At 38.0% G+C, this 20,280-nt stretch overlaps 1 protein-coding gene across 1 annotated transcript in view; it reads right to left on the bottom strand.

Annotated features, from left to right (window-relative positions):
• Positions 1-9,150: 9,150 nt before the first annotated feature.
• LOC115211826 (cholinephosphotransferase 1) overlaps positions 9,151-20,280 on the bottom strand; it is a 53,789-nt gene continuing 42,659 nt past the window's right edge. The window contains exons 5-8 of the mRNA XM_029780535.2: positions 19,390-19,524; positions 17,204-17,362; positions 14,101-14,226; positions 9,151-10,162 (exon numbers count right to left, since the gene is read on the bottom strand). Coding sequence (XP_029636395.1) covers positions 10,013-10,162; positions 14,101-14,226; positions 17,204-17,362; positions 19,390-19,524 — 570 coding nt within the window. The 3' untranslated portion in view covers positions 9,151-10,012. The remainder of the gene's footprint in view (positions 10,163-14,100; positions 14,227-17,203; positions 17,363-19,389; positions 19,525-20,280) is intronic.

The following is a 20,280-nucleotide window of genomic DNA, read 5'->3' as shown; positions in this document are numbered from 1 at the left end:
TACATAAAAATATATTAAACAACAGAGTGGTTTAAAGATTGCTTCCCAACCACAGAATTTTGGGTTCAGTCCCACTACATAGTACTTAGGCTGACCAAAGACTTGTGGGTAGATTTGGTAGACAGACACTGAAAGTTACCCAAGATGGAGGGCTGGAAGCCATCTGGATAATGGAAAATGGTTATTTGTATTTTGATGATTCATACCAGATATCAAAATGCTGAGATCATGTCTGCTGCTCAATGCTCTGTGAACACTGAAAAAGCTGTGAGACAGGACATGGACAACAGCAACAGAGCTGTCCCCGTTAAGTCTTACAATGACAACCAGCAGGAAGAGAAAGGTGATGGTCTTTGGGTGTGTCTCCAGTGAGAGTAATGCCATGCCACTCCACATCTTTGAAACAGGTTCAGGGTCAGTTCAGATGACTGAAGCTGCTGAATACGGATCAAAACTTGGCTGGAGCGGGTTGCTGCTGGAAGGTCATATCTGTGGCAGCAAGATTCAGCTCCTTGCCATACCAACAGAAAGAGTCAGAATTGGCTGGCTTTACTGGCCCCAATGTTTGACTGCCTAATTCCCCTGATTCCAATCCCTAGGTGTGGAATGCAGTTGAAAAAAATACCAACTGCTCTACCTGGAACACCAAGGGTTAGCTGGCAGGCAAGATTAAGGATGTGTTTGAAGATCTTCTCAGGGACACAGTGAGGAATGCACGTGTCAGGTTTTGGACCCATAGTAGAAGCTGAGGGCAGTTACTTTGAGTAAATTATTATCTCCCAGCCATAATTGAGTTGATATATTTTGATTAAAAAAAATTTTTTTATTTTATTTTTGGACAGGATATTGTGTCTCTGTTTCCTTTAAAGCAAATTGTTAAATTTAGCCCAAACATCCTGTATATATATATATAAAACTGAGAATGTGTGTCTGTCTGTCTATCTGTGTGTTTCCCTAAAACTTGAGAACTACACAACCAATTTCAATTTTTTACTTTTTGCTTAGGGCGAGCCCACAGTAATATCATATCTTCTCCACTACGATTCCCTAAAACTTGAGAACTACACAATCAATTTCATTCAAATTTTACACATGCTTTACTTAGGGTCCATGTAGTTTCATGGGCAAAAACATGTTCAACTTCTTGCCTAGAGCGAGCCCATAGCAATATCATATCTTCTCCACTATTTCAGTATTACGTGTTATAAGTGAAACAAAAACATTTCTCTAATTTATGTCAGATACTTTCACTTTAACAATAAAAATAATAACAATTGAATTATATGTAGTAAGTAATAATTAAAATCAAACTAAAGTATAATATAATCGTAACATAACAAAAGTAAAAATAGCAATTGGTATAAAATTGCATCAATGACTTGAACAAGTGGTTTCACATGAATGGGAATAAATTAAAAATAAGATTAGCGTGTAGAAATGGAATAGTCCAGATGGATAATAAAAAATTAAATTAAAGAAAAAACTATTGTCTATAAAGTATACAATGTAGAGAAAAAAGAAGATTTGAACACATGGAGGAAAGCACCTTCGAAAAGTGTCTTGGTGCGACTATGAAAGGTATCTAATCAGAGGCGGTAAATTTGCCACAATAGAAGCAAGGTTCGAGTCAACGGAGCGTGTAAGGGAGTACTCGACTCGAACTTGCAAAATGGAAATATTTAATTTTTACCTTTATATCTGGGACGTAGGAAAAAAAATTTTAAATGCCCCCCCACCCTCATCCAGAAGTAGAGGTAGGCTGGATTGTAGCCACACTTCTATACAAGAGGGAGGACAAGATACAATTGATCGAAATTACAAGAGACGGGCTAACAATTCCACTCTGTTATATATTTTGAGTATTGTTATCACTAGCGATATCAAGATATAACTTTGTATTTTGTATTTTATGTGTAGATGTATATATATACCCCACAACATAGACTGGTAGTTAGTGACTTTAGGATCAGGACTAGGAGGACAACCAGAAGACGACAAATATGGAGAAGAAGGATCTGGAAGCTTAAAGATCCTGCAAATGGACAGAGATTTAGGGACATATTACTTGAAGCCTCTGACGAAGTAGAAGGGGATAGAGCATCACAGGGGGTAGAAGACAGCTGGACGTTTCTAAGGGACAACCTGCTGAGAGCCACTGACAGATCTGTGGCTGGTGCAAAGTCCCCTCTCGACCTAGAATAACGTGATGGTGGAACAATATTGTAGACAGGGCTATTAGAGAAAAGAGACAGGCTTGGAAGGTCTGGAAAAATGGGGGTAGCAGGGAATTGTATCAGACTGCCAAAAGAGAAGCTAGGAGACAGGTTTATTTAGCGAGAGGGGAAGCAGATAAGAAAAAATTTGCCAATGTTCTGCGCCGTGAGGACCAAAGACTGGAGGTGTTTCGTGTTGCAAGACAGTGTGTGAGAGAGAATCGTGATGTGGTAGGAGAGAAGTGTGTTCGCATGGAAGATGGTTCACTTGCGCTAAATGAGGATGCAAAGAGAGAGGTTTGGAGATGCCACTATGAAAGGTTGCTGAATGAAGAAAATGAATGGATAAAGAGAGTCTGCCGAATGTTGACCCAACAGAGGGACCAGCTATCCGAGTTGATAGTTCTGTGGTAGCTAAGGCAATTAGAAGCATGAAGACAGGGAAAGCCCCAGGCCCATCAGGAATCACTGCAGAGATGCTCAAAATGTCTGGTAGTGTCGGCTATAGCCTAGTCACCCATATAGTTAATCAGGTGATACACAAAGGGGTCATACCCAATGACTGGTGTAGCAGTATAATAGTCAACTGCTACAAAGGTAAAGGTGATGCCCTAGATACAAATAACTACAGAGGTATCAAGCTGTTGGACCAGGTGATGAAGGTTACGGAGAGGGTCATAGCCCAACTAATTAGAGAGAGAGTTAGTTTAGATGAGATGCAGTTTGGGTTTGTGCCAGGGAAAAGTACTACTGATGCTATATTCCTGGTAAGGCAGCTGCAGGAGAAATACCTAGCCAAAGATAAGCCCCTGTACCTGGCTTTTGTTGACATGGAGAAAGCCTTCGACAGGGTCCCCCGATCCCTTATCTGGTGGGCAATGAGAAAACTAGGGATAGATGAATGGTTAGTGAGAGCTGTGCGGGCCATGTATAGGGACGCCGCTAGTAGGGTGAGGGTTGGAAATGAGTACAGTGAAGAATTCCGGTAGAGGTAGGGGTCCACCAAGGCTCAGTACTCAGCCCCCTCCTATTTATCATAGTCCTCCAGGCAATAACGGAGGAATTCAAGACAGGATGCCCTTGGGAGCTCCTCTATGCTGATGACCTTGCTCTAATTGCTGAGTCGCTATCAGAACTGGAGGAGAAGTTTCAGGTGTGGAAACAAGGATTAGAATCGAAGGGCCTCAGAGTCAATCTAGCTAAAACCAAAGTCGTAATCAGTAGGAAGGTAGACAAATCACAAACACCTTCAGGTAGATGGCCCTGCTCGATCTGTAGAAAAGGTGTAGGTAGAAACTCTATAAGATGCACCAAGTGTAAGCTATGGACACATAAGAGATGCAGCAATGTCAAAGGAAGGCTAACTAGGAAGATGGTTTTTGTATGTGGCAGATGCTCAGGAACAATAAACACTGAAAATGCTCTGAGACCAACTTCCGTCACTTTCCAGGGAGAAAAACTAGAAATAGTTGATAGTTTCCGTTACCTAGGTGACCAAGTCAGCAGCGGGGGCAGGTGTGCTGAAAGTGTAACTGCTAGAGTAAGAATAGCTTGGGCAAAGTTCAGAGAGCTCTTACCTCTGCTGGTGACAAAAGGCCTCTCGCACAGAGTGAAAGGCAGACTGTATGATGCGTGTGTACGAACAGCCATGCTACATGGCAGTGAAACATGGGCCGTGACTGCTGAGGATATGCGTAAGCTCGCTAGAAATGAAGCCAGTATGCTCCGATGGATGTGTAATGCCGGTACTCACACTCGGCAGAGTGTAAGTACCTTGAGAGAAAAGCTGGACCTAAGAAGCATCAGTTGTGGTGTGCAAGAGAGACGTTTGCGCTGGTATGGTCATGTGGCGAGAATGGATGAAGATAGTTGTGTGAAAAAGTGCCACACCCTAGCGGTTGAGGGAACCTGTGGAAGAGGCAGACCCAGGAAAACCTGGGACGAGGTGGTGAAGCACGACCTTCGAACTTTAGGTCTCACTGAGGAAATGACTAGAGACCGAGACCTCTGGAAGTGTGCTGTGCGCGAGAAGACCCGGCAGGACAAGTGAGTCCACAACCCGTGGCCTTCTACATGGGATGGAGCCAGCCTACGTATGCATACCTTCCCTTCTTGGGACACAAAACTCTACTTGTGAAGACGTGTTGAGGCAAGTGAGGATCAGAATCGAAATCGATCAATGGAAATTGCGGATGTGCTACCAGTGCCGGTGGCATGTCGAAACTCTGCTTGTGAAGACCCATTGAGGCAAGTGAGGATCAGAATCGAAATCGATCAATGGAAATCGATCAATGGAAATTGCAGATGTGTTACCAGTGCCGGTGGCATGTAAGAGAACTTTCCGTTTTGCGACCGTTGCCAGCACCGCCCCGTTTCGTGTCCGTTGCCAGCCTCGCCTGGCCCTCGTGCCGGTGGCACATAAAAAGCACCCACTACACTCACGGAGTGGTTGGCGTTAGGAAGGGCATCCAGCCGTAGAAACACTGCCAGATTTGACTGGGCCTGATGAAGCCTTCTGGCTTCACAGACCCCAGTAGAACCGTCCAACCCATGCTAGCATGGAAAACGGACGCTAAATGATGATGATGATGATGATATATACACATACATACATGCACCAGCACTATGACCCAGCAATGACGGGTCTTTAATGCTAGTATATATATATATACACACACACAGTTGCAACATTCCTGTCACAACCTGGGTCATTGAAGACTGCATGAAAGTATACTAGTCCCTTAATATTTTATATTCAATATTTCATCTATTCAATAAGACAATCAACACTTCATTTCATTTTACTACATATATATTATTTATATTATATCTTCTATATTCTACATTAATATTATAAAGAATATAAATAAAACATAAAAAACAGAGTTGAAATTTCTTTGAATTATATATATATATTGCATGTATTATATATACCCAGGCCTATTCCCCACTTTTTGAGGAGTGGGTAGCCAGACAAGACACACACCAAGCATTCCATTCATTCCCCAGCTCAAAGAGGCAAGCCCCGTTCTATGCTCGGGTCAAAGCATAGAATGTAACCCCCAACATCAGCAGTGGGGCCCAACGGCATTTGCTGGTTCCGTGTGATGCTGCATCACACTGGTTCCGTACCCCTTTGATCAACATCAACAAACACTCACCACAAAAATAGTGAGGGGTGGGGAAATGGAGCCCCATTTAAGCAGCCCTTCAGAAATTGAACCTTCTTATGATATTCCCTGGGAGTTGATGGTATGAAATTCATTGTCATTGCTCCAATTTGGTTGCCAATGCCATGTATTTAGTTTAAAATGCAGTAAAATAGTGGTGGTGGTGGTGGGATCAGTGGGGCGGCCCTTAAAAAAATAGACCCCCTTAGGACATTCCTTGGGATTAGGGGAGTTGTTGGTTTGAGTTTCGTTGTCCTTGCACATAACAGAGAAACATCACTCAAATTTATAATAGGATGAAATTTTGAATTTAGTTCATGAACCCCCAGTACTTCCTTTGTAGACCACCAGGGTTCTGTGGACCCCAGGTTGGGAATCCCCGCTTTAGAGCCTGGAATTTATAACTCAATCATAATTGCAGAGAAGTTAGAGTAAACAAGGGATTAAGAAATAATACATAAAGTCTCTTATGGCTGTTACAATAAAGTCTCTTGCGGCTGTAAGAAATTCCATGCTTTAAGGAATACCACAGGTTTCAATTGCTCATTCTTTCTTTCTTATACATACACACACGTGTTTGTGTATGTGTATGTGTGTGTGTGTGTGTAGGTGTATCTTCCTATCTTGACATATTTATAAATAATTTTCATTTCTTCCACTCACTAGCAAACAAAGCTACATTATCACTAATTACTAAAACTTTGTGTAATTAATTGGCATGACAATTTCTAATTAATAATTTCTGAGATAAACAAAGTCCCAATTGAAAAGGTACAGTGATATTTATTTACCAATGAAACGAGGCATTCAGTAGACAGAATTTAATTAAAAATTCCTAACATTGGAGGACAACTTAGATTTGTTGATGAGGAATAAAGTTGACTTAACCCTCACATTCAGTTGGTACTGATTCTGGCAACATGCTGTGCTGTTGTGCTTGAAGAGACCTATTGAGTCAAGTACATCAGCATCAAAATAAATATTAAATGAAGACTGTAGTTGTGATACCTGTGCCGGTGGCACGTAAAAAGCACCAATAGATCGTGGCCACTGCCAGCGCCACCTTGACTGGCTTCTGTGCCAGCGGCACGTAAAAAGCACCATCCGAACGTGGCCAATGCCAGCGCCACCTTGACTGGCTCTTGTGCCAGTGGCACATAAAAAGCACCATCCGAATGTGGCCGATGCCTGTGTCGCCGTGACTGGCTCTTGTGCCGGTGGCACGTAAAAAGCACCAACCGATCGTGGCCGCTGCCAGCGTTCCATGGCACCTGTGCAGGTGGCACGTAAAAAGCACCCACTACACTTACGGAGTGGTTGGCATTAGGAAAGGCATCCAGCTGTAGAAACACTGCCAGATCAGACTGGAGCTTGGTGCAGCCTCCTGGCTTCCCGGACTGGTGTCGAACCGTCCAACCCATGGTAGCATGGAAAACGGACGTTAAACATTGATGATGATGATGATGATTAATATTGTGTTGAGTCAAAAGTTATGCAATATTTTGGTAACTTGCTTTGTTTGTCAAGCTACAAAAAAAGCAGGCTGGCATTCAAGTAGAAAGAAGAAGCTAAATACTGTTATGTTGTTTTTGCTGTTGTTTAAGTCACATAAGTCCTGCCTGAGCAGGCTTTTGATTAAAGCTGTTTAACCCTTCAGTATCCAGGTTCCTCTGTCAAATGTAATGCTTTATTTATTCACATTGATTAATCATATATTATCTTGTAGTTTTAAGATGTTGTAGGGTAGGTGTGAGAAGCATTATCTGGTCGGTTTGAGCAAAAAATAGACTATTTGGGCCTGGTGGCCTGGCTGCCCATCACTAATGGTGCTGAATGTCCCAGATGGTTCAATCAAAGGAACAGCCTGCTCATGAAATTAATGAATCTTTCACACGTAGTTCTGAAGGAGATTCATCATGACACAGAATAGGATAAGGGTGACCCTTTGAATTACAGGTACTCGTTTTTGACAACTGAATGGAATGAAATAAAGTGTCTTGCTCAAAGACAAAGCACTGCCAGAAATTGAACTTACAACTTTACAATTGAGAGCTGAATGCCCTAACCACTAAGCCATGCACCTTCACTTGGGCCCCTCACTGCCAGTTTGAATGCGAAAGATTTAAGCCATGAACATTCACTCTTTTTCATCTAGTTTGGTTCTGTACCATTTTCTTCACACCACCAACTTCAGCATCAAATTGGCACAAGTTGATAACTTCAAAATAAAGGGTCAATTGAAGTGACCCTCAATTACATCACTCGAATGTCTTTTAGAAGTGGAAGATGAAATAGATATGGGTAGGATTTGAATTCACCATTATACAGGAACAAAAAGTTTGCATCACCCCTGTCTTGCTCTGCATATCAATCTCCTGGAAACTGTTCAGAAATATGAAACCAAATGAATACCCACCATCAGGCATCTGCCATACTCTGAATGTCTTCCATTAAAGCTCCGATGTTCGGCAACTGACTTGGAAGACACCCACAAGATTATCCACCATCTTTCCAACAACAACCTTGGGCACCTTTTTGAATTCCGTATGTCCAACACTCGTGGACATGCTTACAAAATCAAAAAAACCAACAGAGCACTCATGACATTCACAATGTTTTCACATTCAGAATTGCTGAAACATGGGAAAAAAAACTACCCACATCAGTCGTTAGCTGTTGAGACATTACATCCTTCAAGACTTCTATGCTTACTGAAATCTGCCAACAGTACAGCTATCCTTTTTGCTTCTGTCTCCCCACTGCCCTTTTTTGTATAATAAAACAGCTTCCTCAGTTTAATCAAAATGTTTTGTAAAATATGAAACAGAACCTTGAAATAATAAAGGATAAGAGAGAAAAACTCTTGCCATCAAAAAATTTATTTTAGTTGGTAATAAACTAACTGAAAGTAGCTTCAGGTCAGATTTAGAAATAAAATAAAAAGATTCAGGATGAAATGACAAAATTAAGTAGAACTTGTTAATGACCTGAAAATTAATCTAAAATCTTGCGAGATTTTAATTTGATCTCATCAAATACTTTACCTTTCAATGATGCTTATTAGACCCGATAGGAACTGTTTATTTGATCTTGTATTGTTTTCTGTATTCTTTCATCTATTTATATTGATTTATCTCACTTGATGGTGCTTACTTTTTCCTTGAAGCCTTAGTTTAATACAAAAGTAATTTAATTTGGCCTTATTAAATAATCTGAAAATAACGAAAAATGCAAAAACAGAAAATAAAAGAGGTTCACAGTTTCTTTGTATGACAAATTCTGTCTCACAAATATCTAAATTTACAAATATTTTGGTTGAAAATAGAAATATTACTCTAAATAGTTGTTTGACTTAAATGCTTCAAAGCCTGGTTGCTTTTCAATCCTTCTAATGTATTCGAATTTGTAATAACTTGACTGTTTTTCATTGTTAGAAGTGTACAATGAATTTCTGAAAGGGGTCACTTATTGGGCTCAATTTGTTAAGCAGTGTCAAATCTATTCCGGGGCCAGCAAAGCCTGTTTCAAAAATTCTCAATCTCCTTGGTGCATACATGAAGTGGCTTTAAAAAACAATTTAAGAAATTATTGTATTTCAATTTGGAGAACAAAATAAAATCTTTAACATATAAAAGAAAAAAAAAACTGTTTATTTATTTATTTATCATTTTGATTAAAATATATATTTAAACTTCACAATCTAAGAAATAATAAGTTGTCAAAAAAAAAAAATGAAGAGTTAGGAATCATGTTTTGTGTTTGTTGTCTCCCTTTTCCCTATTAAAACCAAAACTAGAAGAAATAAGGAAAGTCTTTGGGTTTTTTTTAATATGAATGATATTACCAAATTTATTTAGGAATCAATTACTCTTTTCATAAAATTTACTCAGCTTTGTCAAATTGTTTAAACGTGCACAATTATGTTTTAACTTCTTTCAGCACTTAAATAAAAAAAAAAAAAAAGTTTATGCTTTTGTTTTTTTTTTATTTGATTTTCCTAATTGTCTTTCCTTTCAGTTCAGAAATACGGATGTGTGGGGAGGGGATTTGCTATGGAGACTAAATCTAAACTCAGTTTTTAAAATAAAATTAAAAAAAAAAAATTATATATAAATTCACTCAATTAATACAATACAAATGATAATGATGATGATAATAATAATAGTAATAATAATAATGATAACAAAAATATGTAACCACACATACTATCTTTTTGGCCAGATAGAGGCAAATAAAACAAAATGGTGAGGAAGGGGAGGGGGGGATTTTGGTAAAAATACAGATTAATTTCAAAACATCACTCGTGTTAATTGGTTGTGATGGGCACTAGTTTATAATATGAAGTCATTTCAATACTATACAGACAGCATTTAGTGTATTGAAAGGTCGGTTGTAGAATAAAAGTCCCTTGGTCCATTCCATTAACAGACTAGTGCTTATCTGCAATAATACCATTTCCTGTTCACGAAGTTAGAGAATGAAAGACAAAAAAAAAAAAAAAGACTCCAACAAATTAGTTGCCATATTCAGGAAGTATTGTCAATGATTGGATTTCTGCTGGTGCTTGTCATGCCAGACCAAAGACGGGTTGTAATGACAACAGGGTTTGCTGGACTTGGAAGTAGGCCCCTAATGATTCTGACGAGTTCGGTTGTTTCTAGTGTTTTCCTTCACCTGGTTTGGCTTTCTCGTAATGGTGAAAATATAGATATTTAGATATCTGCTTATTTGTAGGCAGACTTGTCTGGCAAAATATAACAGGTTACATGTGCAGTAAATCTAGAAAAAGATAAAGAAAATTAAACATTTTATATCGTTTGTAGAATAATGAAAAAAAAGGATAAATCTAAGATAATAAAACAAAATATATAACATTGATTGTTCTTAAATGTAAAATTATTTATTCTTTCTGTATTTGTCTTGCTAGATTCTTGATGTGAAATCATGTGTTGAGGCAAATATTGTTATATTTGGGAAGGGTCATCTTTTGCCAGTTAAACACACACACACTGTTTGCTCGTCACTTTAGCTTTATTATTATTATTATTATTATTATTATTAGTTTATTCATCAGAGTTCATTCATCACACATCCGGTAACCTCTCTCCTCCTCTCTCAAGTCTTGTCCTTTCTTTATTCTATTTTGTTCCCCCATGGTATGTATCCCTATCTACACTTGTGTTTATGTCTGTATCTGTGAGTGTGTCTATGTGCTTGGTATGTATAATATATCTTTGTGTGTGTGTGTGTGTATGGGTTTCTATGTTATACTGTTTGTACCCATGTCTTTTATTTATTTATTTTCCCTATTCTGTCATCAGTCATCAGGTTACAGGGTGAAGTGGAATGGAGGGGGTATTATTACTTCATTCACATTTTCTGTTGAGGATCAGTCTATTTTCTATTATGTGTACTGCCTCCGTAATCTGTCTGAGGATTGTGTCTGTTCCAAGTGTTGATAACATCCTCACATCTACATGATCTATTGAGCCCCCATGTTCTATTCATTCTTTCTTTTAATCATAAGTTTGAACATAATTCATTTAACTTTCTAGAAATATCTTCCTGAAAATAAAAACAAAATCATATCTGAACTGATGAGATTAAAACTTTACAGTTATAACTTCCATGTCAAACTGGACAGTTCCAGCTAGAAATTTTATTAAGCAGTAAACTAAAACGGCCAAGGCTAACAACAGGGTCTTGCATAGGTGCTTGGAATAGAGTGAAACCTGACAACCCCAATAGTACAGTTCTATATTTAAGAGATGAGGAATTATGTACATTATTTACATTTGATAGATATTTGTCCTCATCTTGTTTATTGTTAACACAAAGTTTCAGCTGATATACACTCCAGCCTTCATCAGGTGTCTTGGGGTAATTTCGAACCTGGGTTCTCATTTCTAAGCTATTTTTCGATGTTGTTGTTATTATTATTATTCAGGTCACTGCTTGGAATTGAACTCGGAATCTTGGGGTTAGTAGCCCATGCTCTTAACCACTACAAATATCAGTCAAATGTAAATAATACCCATTAATAGTGTCAGGTACTCATGCTAAATTGCAAGGCTTAATATCCTAGTATCAGACCAGGACAAGGATCATGGTTTACCATCCTACATAAACTCCATCATCGCTCCATTTCACACACTTTACCTGGTTTAAATAAGACAACTGAAGTTCAGCACCCAGTTGCAATCCAATATTTCTACAGGAGATAAGGGTACTTTCAAATCTATGCAACACAGGATAAAATGAATAAAACCAGATGACAAAGTTCAGATTAACAGATAAAGAGATTAACAATGTTTCATTTTCATTGTTGAATGATGTCAAAGATAAAGCTGTAACACAAGTGTATGTTTATACGCAATCACTGCCTCAGTCACAAACAGATGCTGGTGAGGTGAGATGTAGAGGGACAGCATCATTGCAGAGTATTGCTGCATTCATCATTTGTTGGCAGATTCCCAGGTGTTCCCAGGTGACCCATCAAGCAGAGTCCCAGTCACACCCCACTATCTCCGGGACCATGTGGCATATGGTTGACCTTCACAAGCCATCAACCCAGCTAGATCCTTAGTGAAGAGTGGTAAAAAGGGTCTAACTCAGAAAATCAAGCAACATAAGGAAACAGTCGGGGCTGGGGCTCCCAAATCCTTCAAGTAACAGAATGCACCTCACTTTCTGAGAAGAGTTGTTTGTTGCAGACAAAATCTGACCAATGGCAACTCATAATCTCGTGAAGCATCCTGGTACCAAAGGAGTTCAAGTGGTTCCTAAGGGCCCTGGACAGCATCCAAGTTTCACAGTTACAGAGGAAGACAAGGACTGACTTATTTGGTGCCCAGTAGCAACACTGGGGAAAGAATTATGTTCTGTCTTACAATCAAGGAAGGCTCACAGCTCAAATTCTTCCAGTTTTCTTTTATTCTTTTCTTGTTTCAGTCATTTGATTGAGGCCATGCTGGAGCACTGCCTTTAGTCAATCCCAGGACTTATTCTTTGTAAGCCTAGTACTTATTCTATCAGTCTCTTTTGCCAAACCGCTAAGTTATGGGGACATAAACACACCAACATCAGTTGTAAAGTGATGGTGGAGGGACAAACATAGACCCACAAACACACACACACACACACATATGACGGGCTTCTTTCAGTTTCCGTCAACCAAATCCACTGACAAGGCTTTGGTCGGCCCGAGGATATAGTAGAAAACACTTGTCCAAGGTGTCACGCATGGGACTGAACCCGGAGCAAGCTACTTACCACACAGCCACTCCTGTGCCTAGTATTTATAAACTATATATAATTCAGGTAATAGTATTTTACTGGTCATAGTACATGGATGCTTGTCTCAGTCTATCAAGCTGACAAAATGGACCACTCATATAATGATAATAAAGAACTTATTCTTTGCAGTGTTCAGATGCACTACAACTCATCAGAGAAAGTAGCCCAAAGTGGCACAAACCATACATAGAATAATGCACAGGACATGAACAGTGAACGAGTTGCTTTAAGCAAGAACACTCAAAGAGCACAAACCTCTGCCAAGACAACACCAACATCCTCCTCTCAATGTTTAGCTGAAAACGATTTTTAAAATGTGAATGTCTGAAATAAACACGACTGCTCACACAAATGAGAATACTAAAAATGAACCCAACCACTCTCAAAAATGAAGTAAAATAATCCAGAATCCTTGTCCAGTACCTGATCAATCCCAATGGTATTCATGGAATGTGAAGGTGCAGGCTGTGTTTTTAATGCTGTGTGTGTTGTCTGCAGTGGGAACAGGGACAGTTTTCTCTATGAAGGCCTTTTTTTTAGTCTATCCACTGATATAGTGTCTCTACGACAATTAAAGTCTATAGTTAAAAATTTCTCCATGTGTGAAAGAAAACGGAAAGGACCTGCATATGGTGTTATTAACAGAGGTTTAACAACATCGTGAGTCCAAGAAGTAAAGCTTCCTTCAAGGCAGAGCTAGAAATTGTCAAGTAGGTAAGAAGTTTTAAACAGGAGTGACATATTCAAAATTGGTAAAACTAAAAATTTTTGAAGATAAATTAAATTTATTATTGTTACTGAATATGTTAGTGTTATTTAATTTCTGAACGGTTTTGCTGCTGTTTGTTTATGTAGTTTGATTTCTTTATCCATCAGTTTCTACTAAGATAGGGAGACGAGTAAAATTAATAACAGAGGAACCAAAATAAAACTTTGGAAGCAGCAATGCTGCCATTACTTACATGGAAACCAGGAATGTGCTTTCAAGGGAGATAAACAGAGAAAGACTTGAAAGTCAATGTAAGATCGTAATACTTCATGTAAAGTAAATATAACAAATAATCCAGAATCCTTGTCCGGTACCGGATTGATCCCAAAATCTAATCAATTTGTGCCAGTCACAAGGCTAAACATTCCTGAAAGTTTCATTTAAATCTATCCAGCGGTTCTTGAGATATCTTGCCCACAAACAAACAAACACAACTGGGCGGAGATAGTAAAAAGAAGATGGCGGGAACTTCAGGTGTGTACTGATGAGCAATTTCAGGAAGCATGGAAATTTTGAAGGATGTAGTGTCCTGACTGCTAACAATTAAGTGCAGAAACAAAAATCAAAAAGAAAGGCCACAGAAACCGCATGCTCAAAATGAGTGCCATCACAGCTGTGATTCCGTGGCGTTTGGTGGCAAACTGATACTTACACAAAATATCCATAGAACGAAGACTTCATTTAGTTTACAGTCAAAATATTGGTTGAGGCATACAAAGAGTGGCCCTAGCAACGTGTAGTCAAGCAAGTCCATCTCACTGCGTGTCATGTGTGCAATCTGGAAGGAGAGAATGCTTTCACATTAAGTACATCATCATGCGAATTAAGGTAAGAGGATAACAACATTGGTAGGAGAGGTTAGGAAAGGTAGAGGTGGGAAGATGAAAGAAAATGAAGTAAAACAAGATGGAATAGAATAAAATGCAGCAGAGTAGAAGGTGGTGAAAGCGAGGTAGAAGGTTGGTTTAATGTTCTGTAATAGATTCATAGACATAATGGTTTTATAAGTTTAAGGATATATATAAGAGGTTTATGGCTATAGAGATAGATAGGGAGCCTAAATAGATAAAGAGACACATCATCGTGGGGCTTCCTTGTCTCTTGTCTATAAGTATTTCCATGGACATTGTTCAACTGGGCTCTCTTCTCTGGTTCTTCCTTTTTGAAAAACTTATCAGCGACCAACTAGACACTTGCATCCAGTTCTCATCAGTATACTGTGCAACCTCCTAAGTGTCATAAAGCACTTTACAGAAACCAGTTTCTTCCCTCACACCTCTGAACTTTGGAATTCCCTTCCACAGTTCTAGTTTTTCCTCTTCAGTATGACCTCCTCCAGTCTTTTAAGTCTAATGTACATTATCACCTACTGACTTCTGTTTAGCATCCACTTTATTCTAGTAGCTCTTATGTTTTCAGTGGTCTAACGACCTTGTAACGAGCAAATGCTTTAAAAAACAAAAAAAGAAAAAGAGTGAGAGATTGATAGACAGATATTTAGATCAAAACATGGATGGATGGATGGATGAATGAATAGACATTAATATTTGTTTTTATGTTCAGTTATAAAAAAACAATTTCACATTCATCCGATGGCTTACTCTCTGCTTTTGTAGAGTAAAAATTTATTATTCTTAAACAAGAATATTATTGACAGTGACTTCAAAGTTTTATTCAGCTAAGTCTTTATTCAAGTCATCGTCAGACTGTGATGCATTGAAGTTGATCTTGCCTTTCTATAGTCTCTGTTGAGTTAAAATCATCCTTGGGTGTGTGGATTCAAGTGGAGTGGTAATTAGGTTATAGAGTTGGTTGTTATGGAAAGGCATTTTGAAGAAAATTTTATTGATTAAATTTGGGGTTAAGTTATTGCTTAGAATTTATTTATGTATGTAGAACTTTGTAAGCAGGCATGTATATTCAGGTGTGTCCCCTTCAGGCCATGGGATTGGCTTTAAGTGGTTCACAAAGAGGACGTAGGCAGGTCTAGGATGTGCCAGTAGTTTCACTGGATTCGATCCTTTGCTTTGACAATGTAAAGGTGCTAGGTACAAAGACCAATGTTAAAAAACTTAGTAATTGGGTGTGTCATCTTTGTTTTTTTAAATGGTATTACTTAAAAGTTCAAAAAAGAATCTAAGCAAATGGTGTGTTTTAGCTGGTCAGTTTCTTGACTTGTTGTTATTTGAAGTATTTCTTGTTTGTGTTTGGAAGGTGAAGGTCATTAGTCTGGCATGTCATGGTGTTGTTTGCATGGAAACTTCTTTCTGTTGTGCTTTGATGTTCAAAAGAGAATGTAGGTAGGTATAAAGGTTGTTTGTCTCTATGTTTCTCTTTTGGGGTTCATTGTTCTATAAGCACTTTGATTAATATGTAGACATTTTAACCTTTGTGTTTAAGGAGGCAGAGTTTGTTGGCTATGTGTTTATAAATATTTCATCAATTCTCTTTCAAATTTGGGTATTTTAGAGTGCATTATAGGCCCACGGATATATGTGAAAGAGAGACATTGCAAAAAGTACATACTCACATAAAAAGATGGAAATAAAATTTAATTGAAAAAACTTAGTTAAAAATTTATACATGAGTGTATATATAGTCCAGATACATTTTACAAACTTACAATGTAGTATATAATCCAGATGTCCTTCACTGACATGCATACAGACATATATATATATATATATATATGTATGTATATATATATATATATATATATATACAGAGAGAGAGAGAGTTCTCTCTCTCTCTCAGATAGGCAGTGACATACATATGGAAAATCCTGGAAGGTCTAACTCCCAACTTTGGAATTAATAGCTACACCAACCACCAAACTGGATGTAATTTATTAATAAACATATCTCACAGACATCAAAAAATCTGTCAGAACATATCACTTTATGATATGGAAATCAACGGGAAAATTCATTTTTCTCTAAGAGAATTTATGTAATGGCAAAATGTTTTGGGTTGTATCAACATCAACAGCAATATCATTCAAAGTTGAGTGTTTTACTTCATTCCATCACTTAGCTATGGGATCCACAGCATGCATTGAGTTTTTTCCAGTAGATTTGTCAATTGCTTTTATAAGTTGCCCGAAAGTCCTTCTCAAAAGATGTCTTAAAGTCAGCCACAACATCTTGATCCAAGAAATTCTTGGAAATATATTCTAGTCTCACATTTATTTTCACTGGATGACTTGGTGCATTGTTTTATTTGAACAATACTGTGTTGTAAATGTTATATCTGGAATTGTACCATTCTACGGCAGGACAAAAAGTGTTTGTAAGCCACTTTTCAAAAAAGTTCTAAGTCATCCATGCCTTTTTATTTGAATGCCATCTTGTAAAGAAGAAAGGCTACAAAAAGAAAGAATTCATTTAACAATACCCTAGAAATACAAACAGAAGACCCATCAAGCTGAGCAAAGTCATGGAAGATACCAGTGTCCTGCAAAAGGACACCTGTGCCGGTGGCATGTAAATACACCCCAATACACTCTCGGAGTGGTTGGTGTTAGGAAGGGCATCCAGCCGTAGAAAACCATGCCAAATCAGACTGGAGTCTGGTGCAGCCTTCCAGCATGCCAGCCCAGTCAGCACGGGCAATGGACGTTAAATGATGATGGAATGGTCACAGCTGGAACATCTTTTGTAGTTAGATCTTCTTAATCAGGGGCTCACCTCATGTCAATAACAACAACTGAGCTACAACACAAATAATTAAGTTACAAGCACAAATAGTCTGCTTACCACTAGTTTGTTTGTTATTTTTGCTGATGCCATGCCAAAGCTGATCACATACAAGCATGGATGGTTCATGTATATGTGTGTAGGAGATTTGTGATATATTACAAACGCCAAGCACATTATTATGGAAATTGGCAAAATGGGAAATATTGTGCTTGTGCCCTGAAAAACAGAAAATAGATAAAAATTTTAATTAGATAAAAAAATATAATACAAAATATAATATAAAATAAAATAAAATTAATAATTTTCTGAACCAAATATAATAATTGGTGCTTATTCTCACCACACCTTCTGGCCCTCGAGGGCATGTCTCGACACATCTTTGCTATCCTCTCTCTCACTATTGCTCTTTTTATCCTACTAACTTGATCTCCTTTCTTTTCCAGCTGGGGTACTCAACTGCAAGATGCCTATCCTTGTCCCTCTATACCCTTAACCTCTCAACTGGCACAAAGCTCCTCCTCCTAGCCAAGGAGTTTTGTCTTGCAAGTTGCTTGGTGAATGTCGGTGCTGGGGTCATATTAAAAGCACCCAGTACACTCAATGGAGTGGTTGGCATTAGGAAGGGCATCCCAACCATAGAAACCATGCCAAAACAGACAACAGAATCTGGTGCAGTCCCTGGCCTAGCCAGCTCCTGTCAATCCATCCAACCCATACCAGCATGGAAAATGGATATTAAATGATGATGATGATGATAAATTAAAACCATACAATATCAGTTCAATATTTTCATTCCATGGTAAAAAATTCATACAAAGGGTTCTCAATGCTACAACAGCAGGAACATAATAAACTTTGCTTTGGTCAAACTCATATTCCTTGAAGCTCATTCAGAGAATCCATAGTACTAAGCAGGTCACACATCCCACACTGGCTCGTACAGCAGTTTCTCACACTATTTCTGCTACTTATTGACTCTCAAAGGCAAGGCAATGAAATCAAAGTAGAAGGGAACAGAATCCCCTTGTGATCTTGGTGTTCATTCCTACCCATTTGCTCCCTGCACTGACTCAGAACCTTTCCAATTTTCTCTCCAAACATCTTCATAATGCTGCCTCACACATGTCAATGGCTCATCCCAGTATTTAACAACAGACACTGAAACCAACAGCTTCGATATGACTTTTATTTGTTATACCCCTCAAAACTACCTGAGCACATAAGTAGCCAACAACAAAATACTCAGAATGTGTGTGTGTGTGTGGGTGTGTATATATATATATATATATATATATAAACGAGGGTGAGTCAAAAAGTAATGCCATTTTGTTTCGGACAGGTATAATTACCAAGACAGGAACATGTATCATACATCAAAATGAAGCTTATTATGAGTTTATTGTTTTTCCTTTTGGCAAGAAATCGACCAGAATGACACCTTGGGCATCCCAAAAGACAGTCGTCGTGATTTTTCCAGCTGACTTTTGCGTCTTGAACTTTTTCGGTGGTGGTGACCTAGAGTGGCACCATTCCACGTTTCATCACCTGTTACGAGCCTTTGAAAGAAGGTGTTGTCCCTTTGACTTTGTAGCAAAGAACAGTCAACAGAATTTTACAGGGCAGGGATACATGCTCTCATTCAAAGGTGGAACATTGCTATTGAGAGAAACGGTGACTATGTTGAGAAGTAGGGATGTGATCCACAGAGGACGAGCTTCAATTTGATGTATGATACATGTTTGTGTGTTGGTAATTATACCTGTCCTAAACAAAATGGCGGCATTATTTTTTGACTCATCCTCGTATATATATATATATATATATTTGATATAATTTAAAGATGTGTCATAAAATATATTTTGAAAAGAAAGGAGTTAAATATTTAATGCGTATCTGTGTTTGTGCGTTTGAAATTGATAAATGCAATTTACAATAAAAACTTGCAGTTTCATTTTGATTAAAAAAACACCAGCTGTTGCAAAGCAAAATCTTTCACTACAGTTCAACTACATTTAGTATCTCTGACCGTCACTCACTTCCACTCCGTCTGTTGTTTTAGCTGCCCTCTACTAGCATGACCACAGTGTGAAGTGCATTGCATTTTAATGTACATGAGATATACGATTCTTATTAGGAAGAAAACCATAATCTTTATAATAACTCATTTCAGATATTTAATGATTTAATTACTGGAATTAAGCATAAAAGTGAGAGAAAATTTTAAATCAAAATTTATTACTCACAGCAACAGTTGACCGATTTTTGCCAACACCTCCTTTTATGATTATCACAGAGAAATTTTGAATGCATTGTAAAACAGCAGCAAATATTCCAAAATAAACAGGAATTAGCTGGAAACTTGTGCCTAAACCAGGAACCTGAAATCAAAGAATTTTGAAATGGGAATCAGCTGACACTTGCTTTTAAATAATATTTCTTTGATGCTAATTAAAACACATATAACAAATACTATCTTACAGGTTTTACTGATAGCTTTTTCAAGTGGCCAGACAAAGTCATTTTTTTATTCTGGTAAATATGCTGTGCATTGTAGAACCAATGCCAATATCAAGAATAAAGATTCTTTAACTGTTTTGGTGTATGGGATAAATTGATAAATGTAAAAAAACATCAAGCAAACAGTGAATCAGATTACAAATTTCAAAATGTATGAAAAAAAAAAATATTCTGAAACTGCCCAAGAGAAAAGATATAGTTTAAATTTCAAAGCAGGATGGGATCCCATTTTCCCTTCCAGTCAAAGATTTGTGCTAAGAACTATTTTGACATTAAGAATTTTCTATCGTTGGATTCGATTTCGAGAAGCAACATTTCTGTCTGAAGGAAACAGTGAAAAAATTTAATCAAAACAATTTTAAATTAAAGTAATGGCTTGTTGCCAACTTAATGTGGCAATCTCAGGAAACGGAAGAAACGGTGTTTCTTGGGGCTAAATAACAATAACAGTCTTCCCTTTCCTGGGACTGCAACATTAAGTTGGCAACAAGTCATCCCTTTATTGTGCTGTTACTGCATCTCTGAGAGATTTGGAAATGTGATATTTTAATTTTAAATTATATTGGGTTTAGTCTGATCTGTGGCACCATGCGCAAAGGTCTTCTACTGTAGCCCCA

Source organism: Octopus sinensis, linkage group LG5 (genome assembly GCF_006345805.1).
Source record: "Octopus sinensis linkage group LG5, ASM634580v1, whole genome shotgun sequence".
NCBI classification, from domain to species: Eukaryota; Metazoa; Mollusca; class Cephalopoda; order Octopoda; family Octopodidae; genus Octopus; species Octopus sinensis.
Note: the sequence above shows the minus strand (reverse complement) of the source record. Positions and strands in the feature narration are given on the sequence as shown.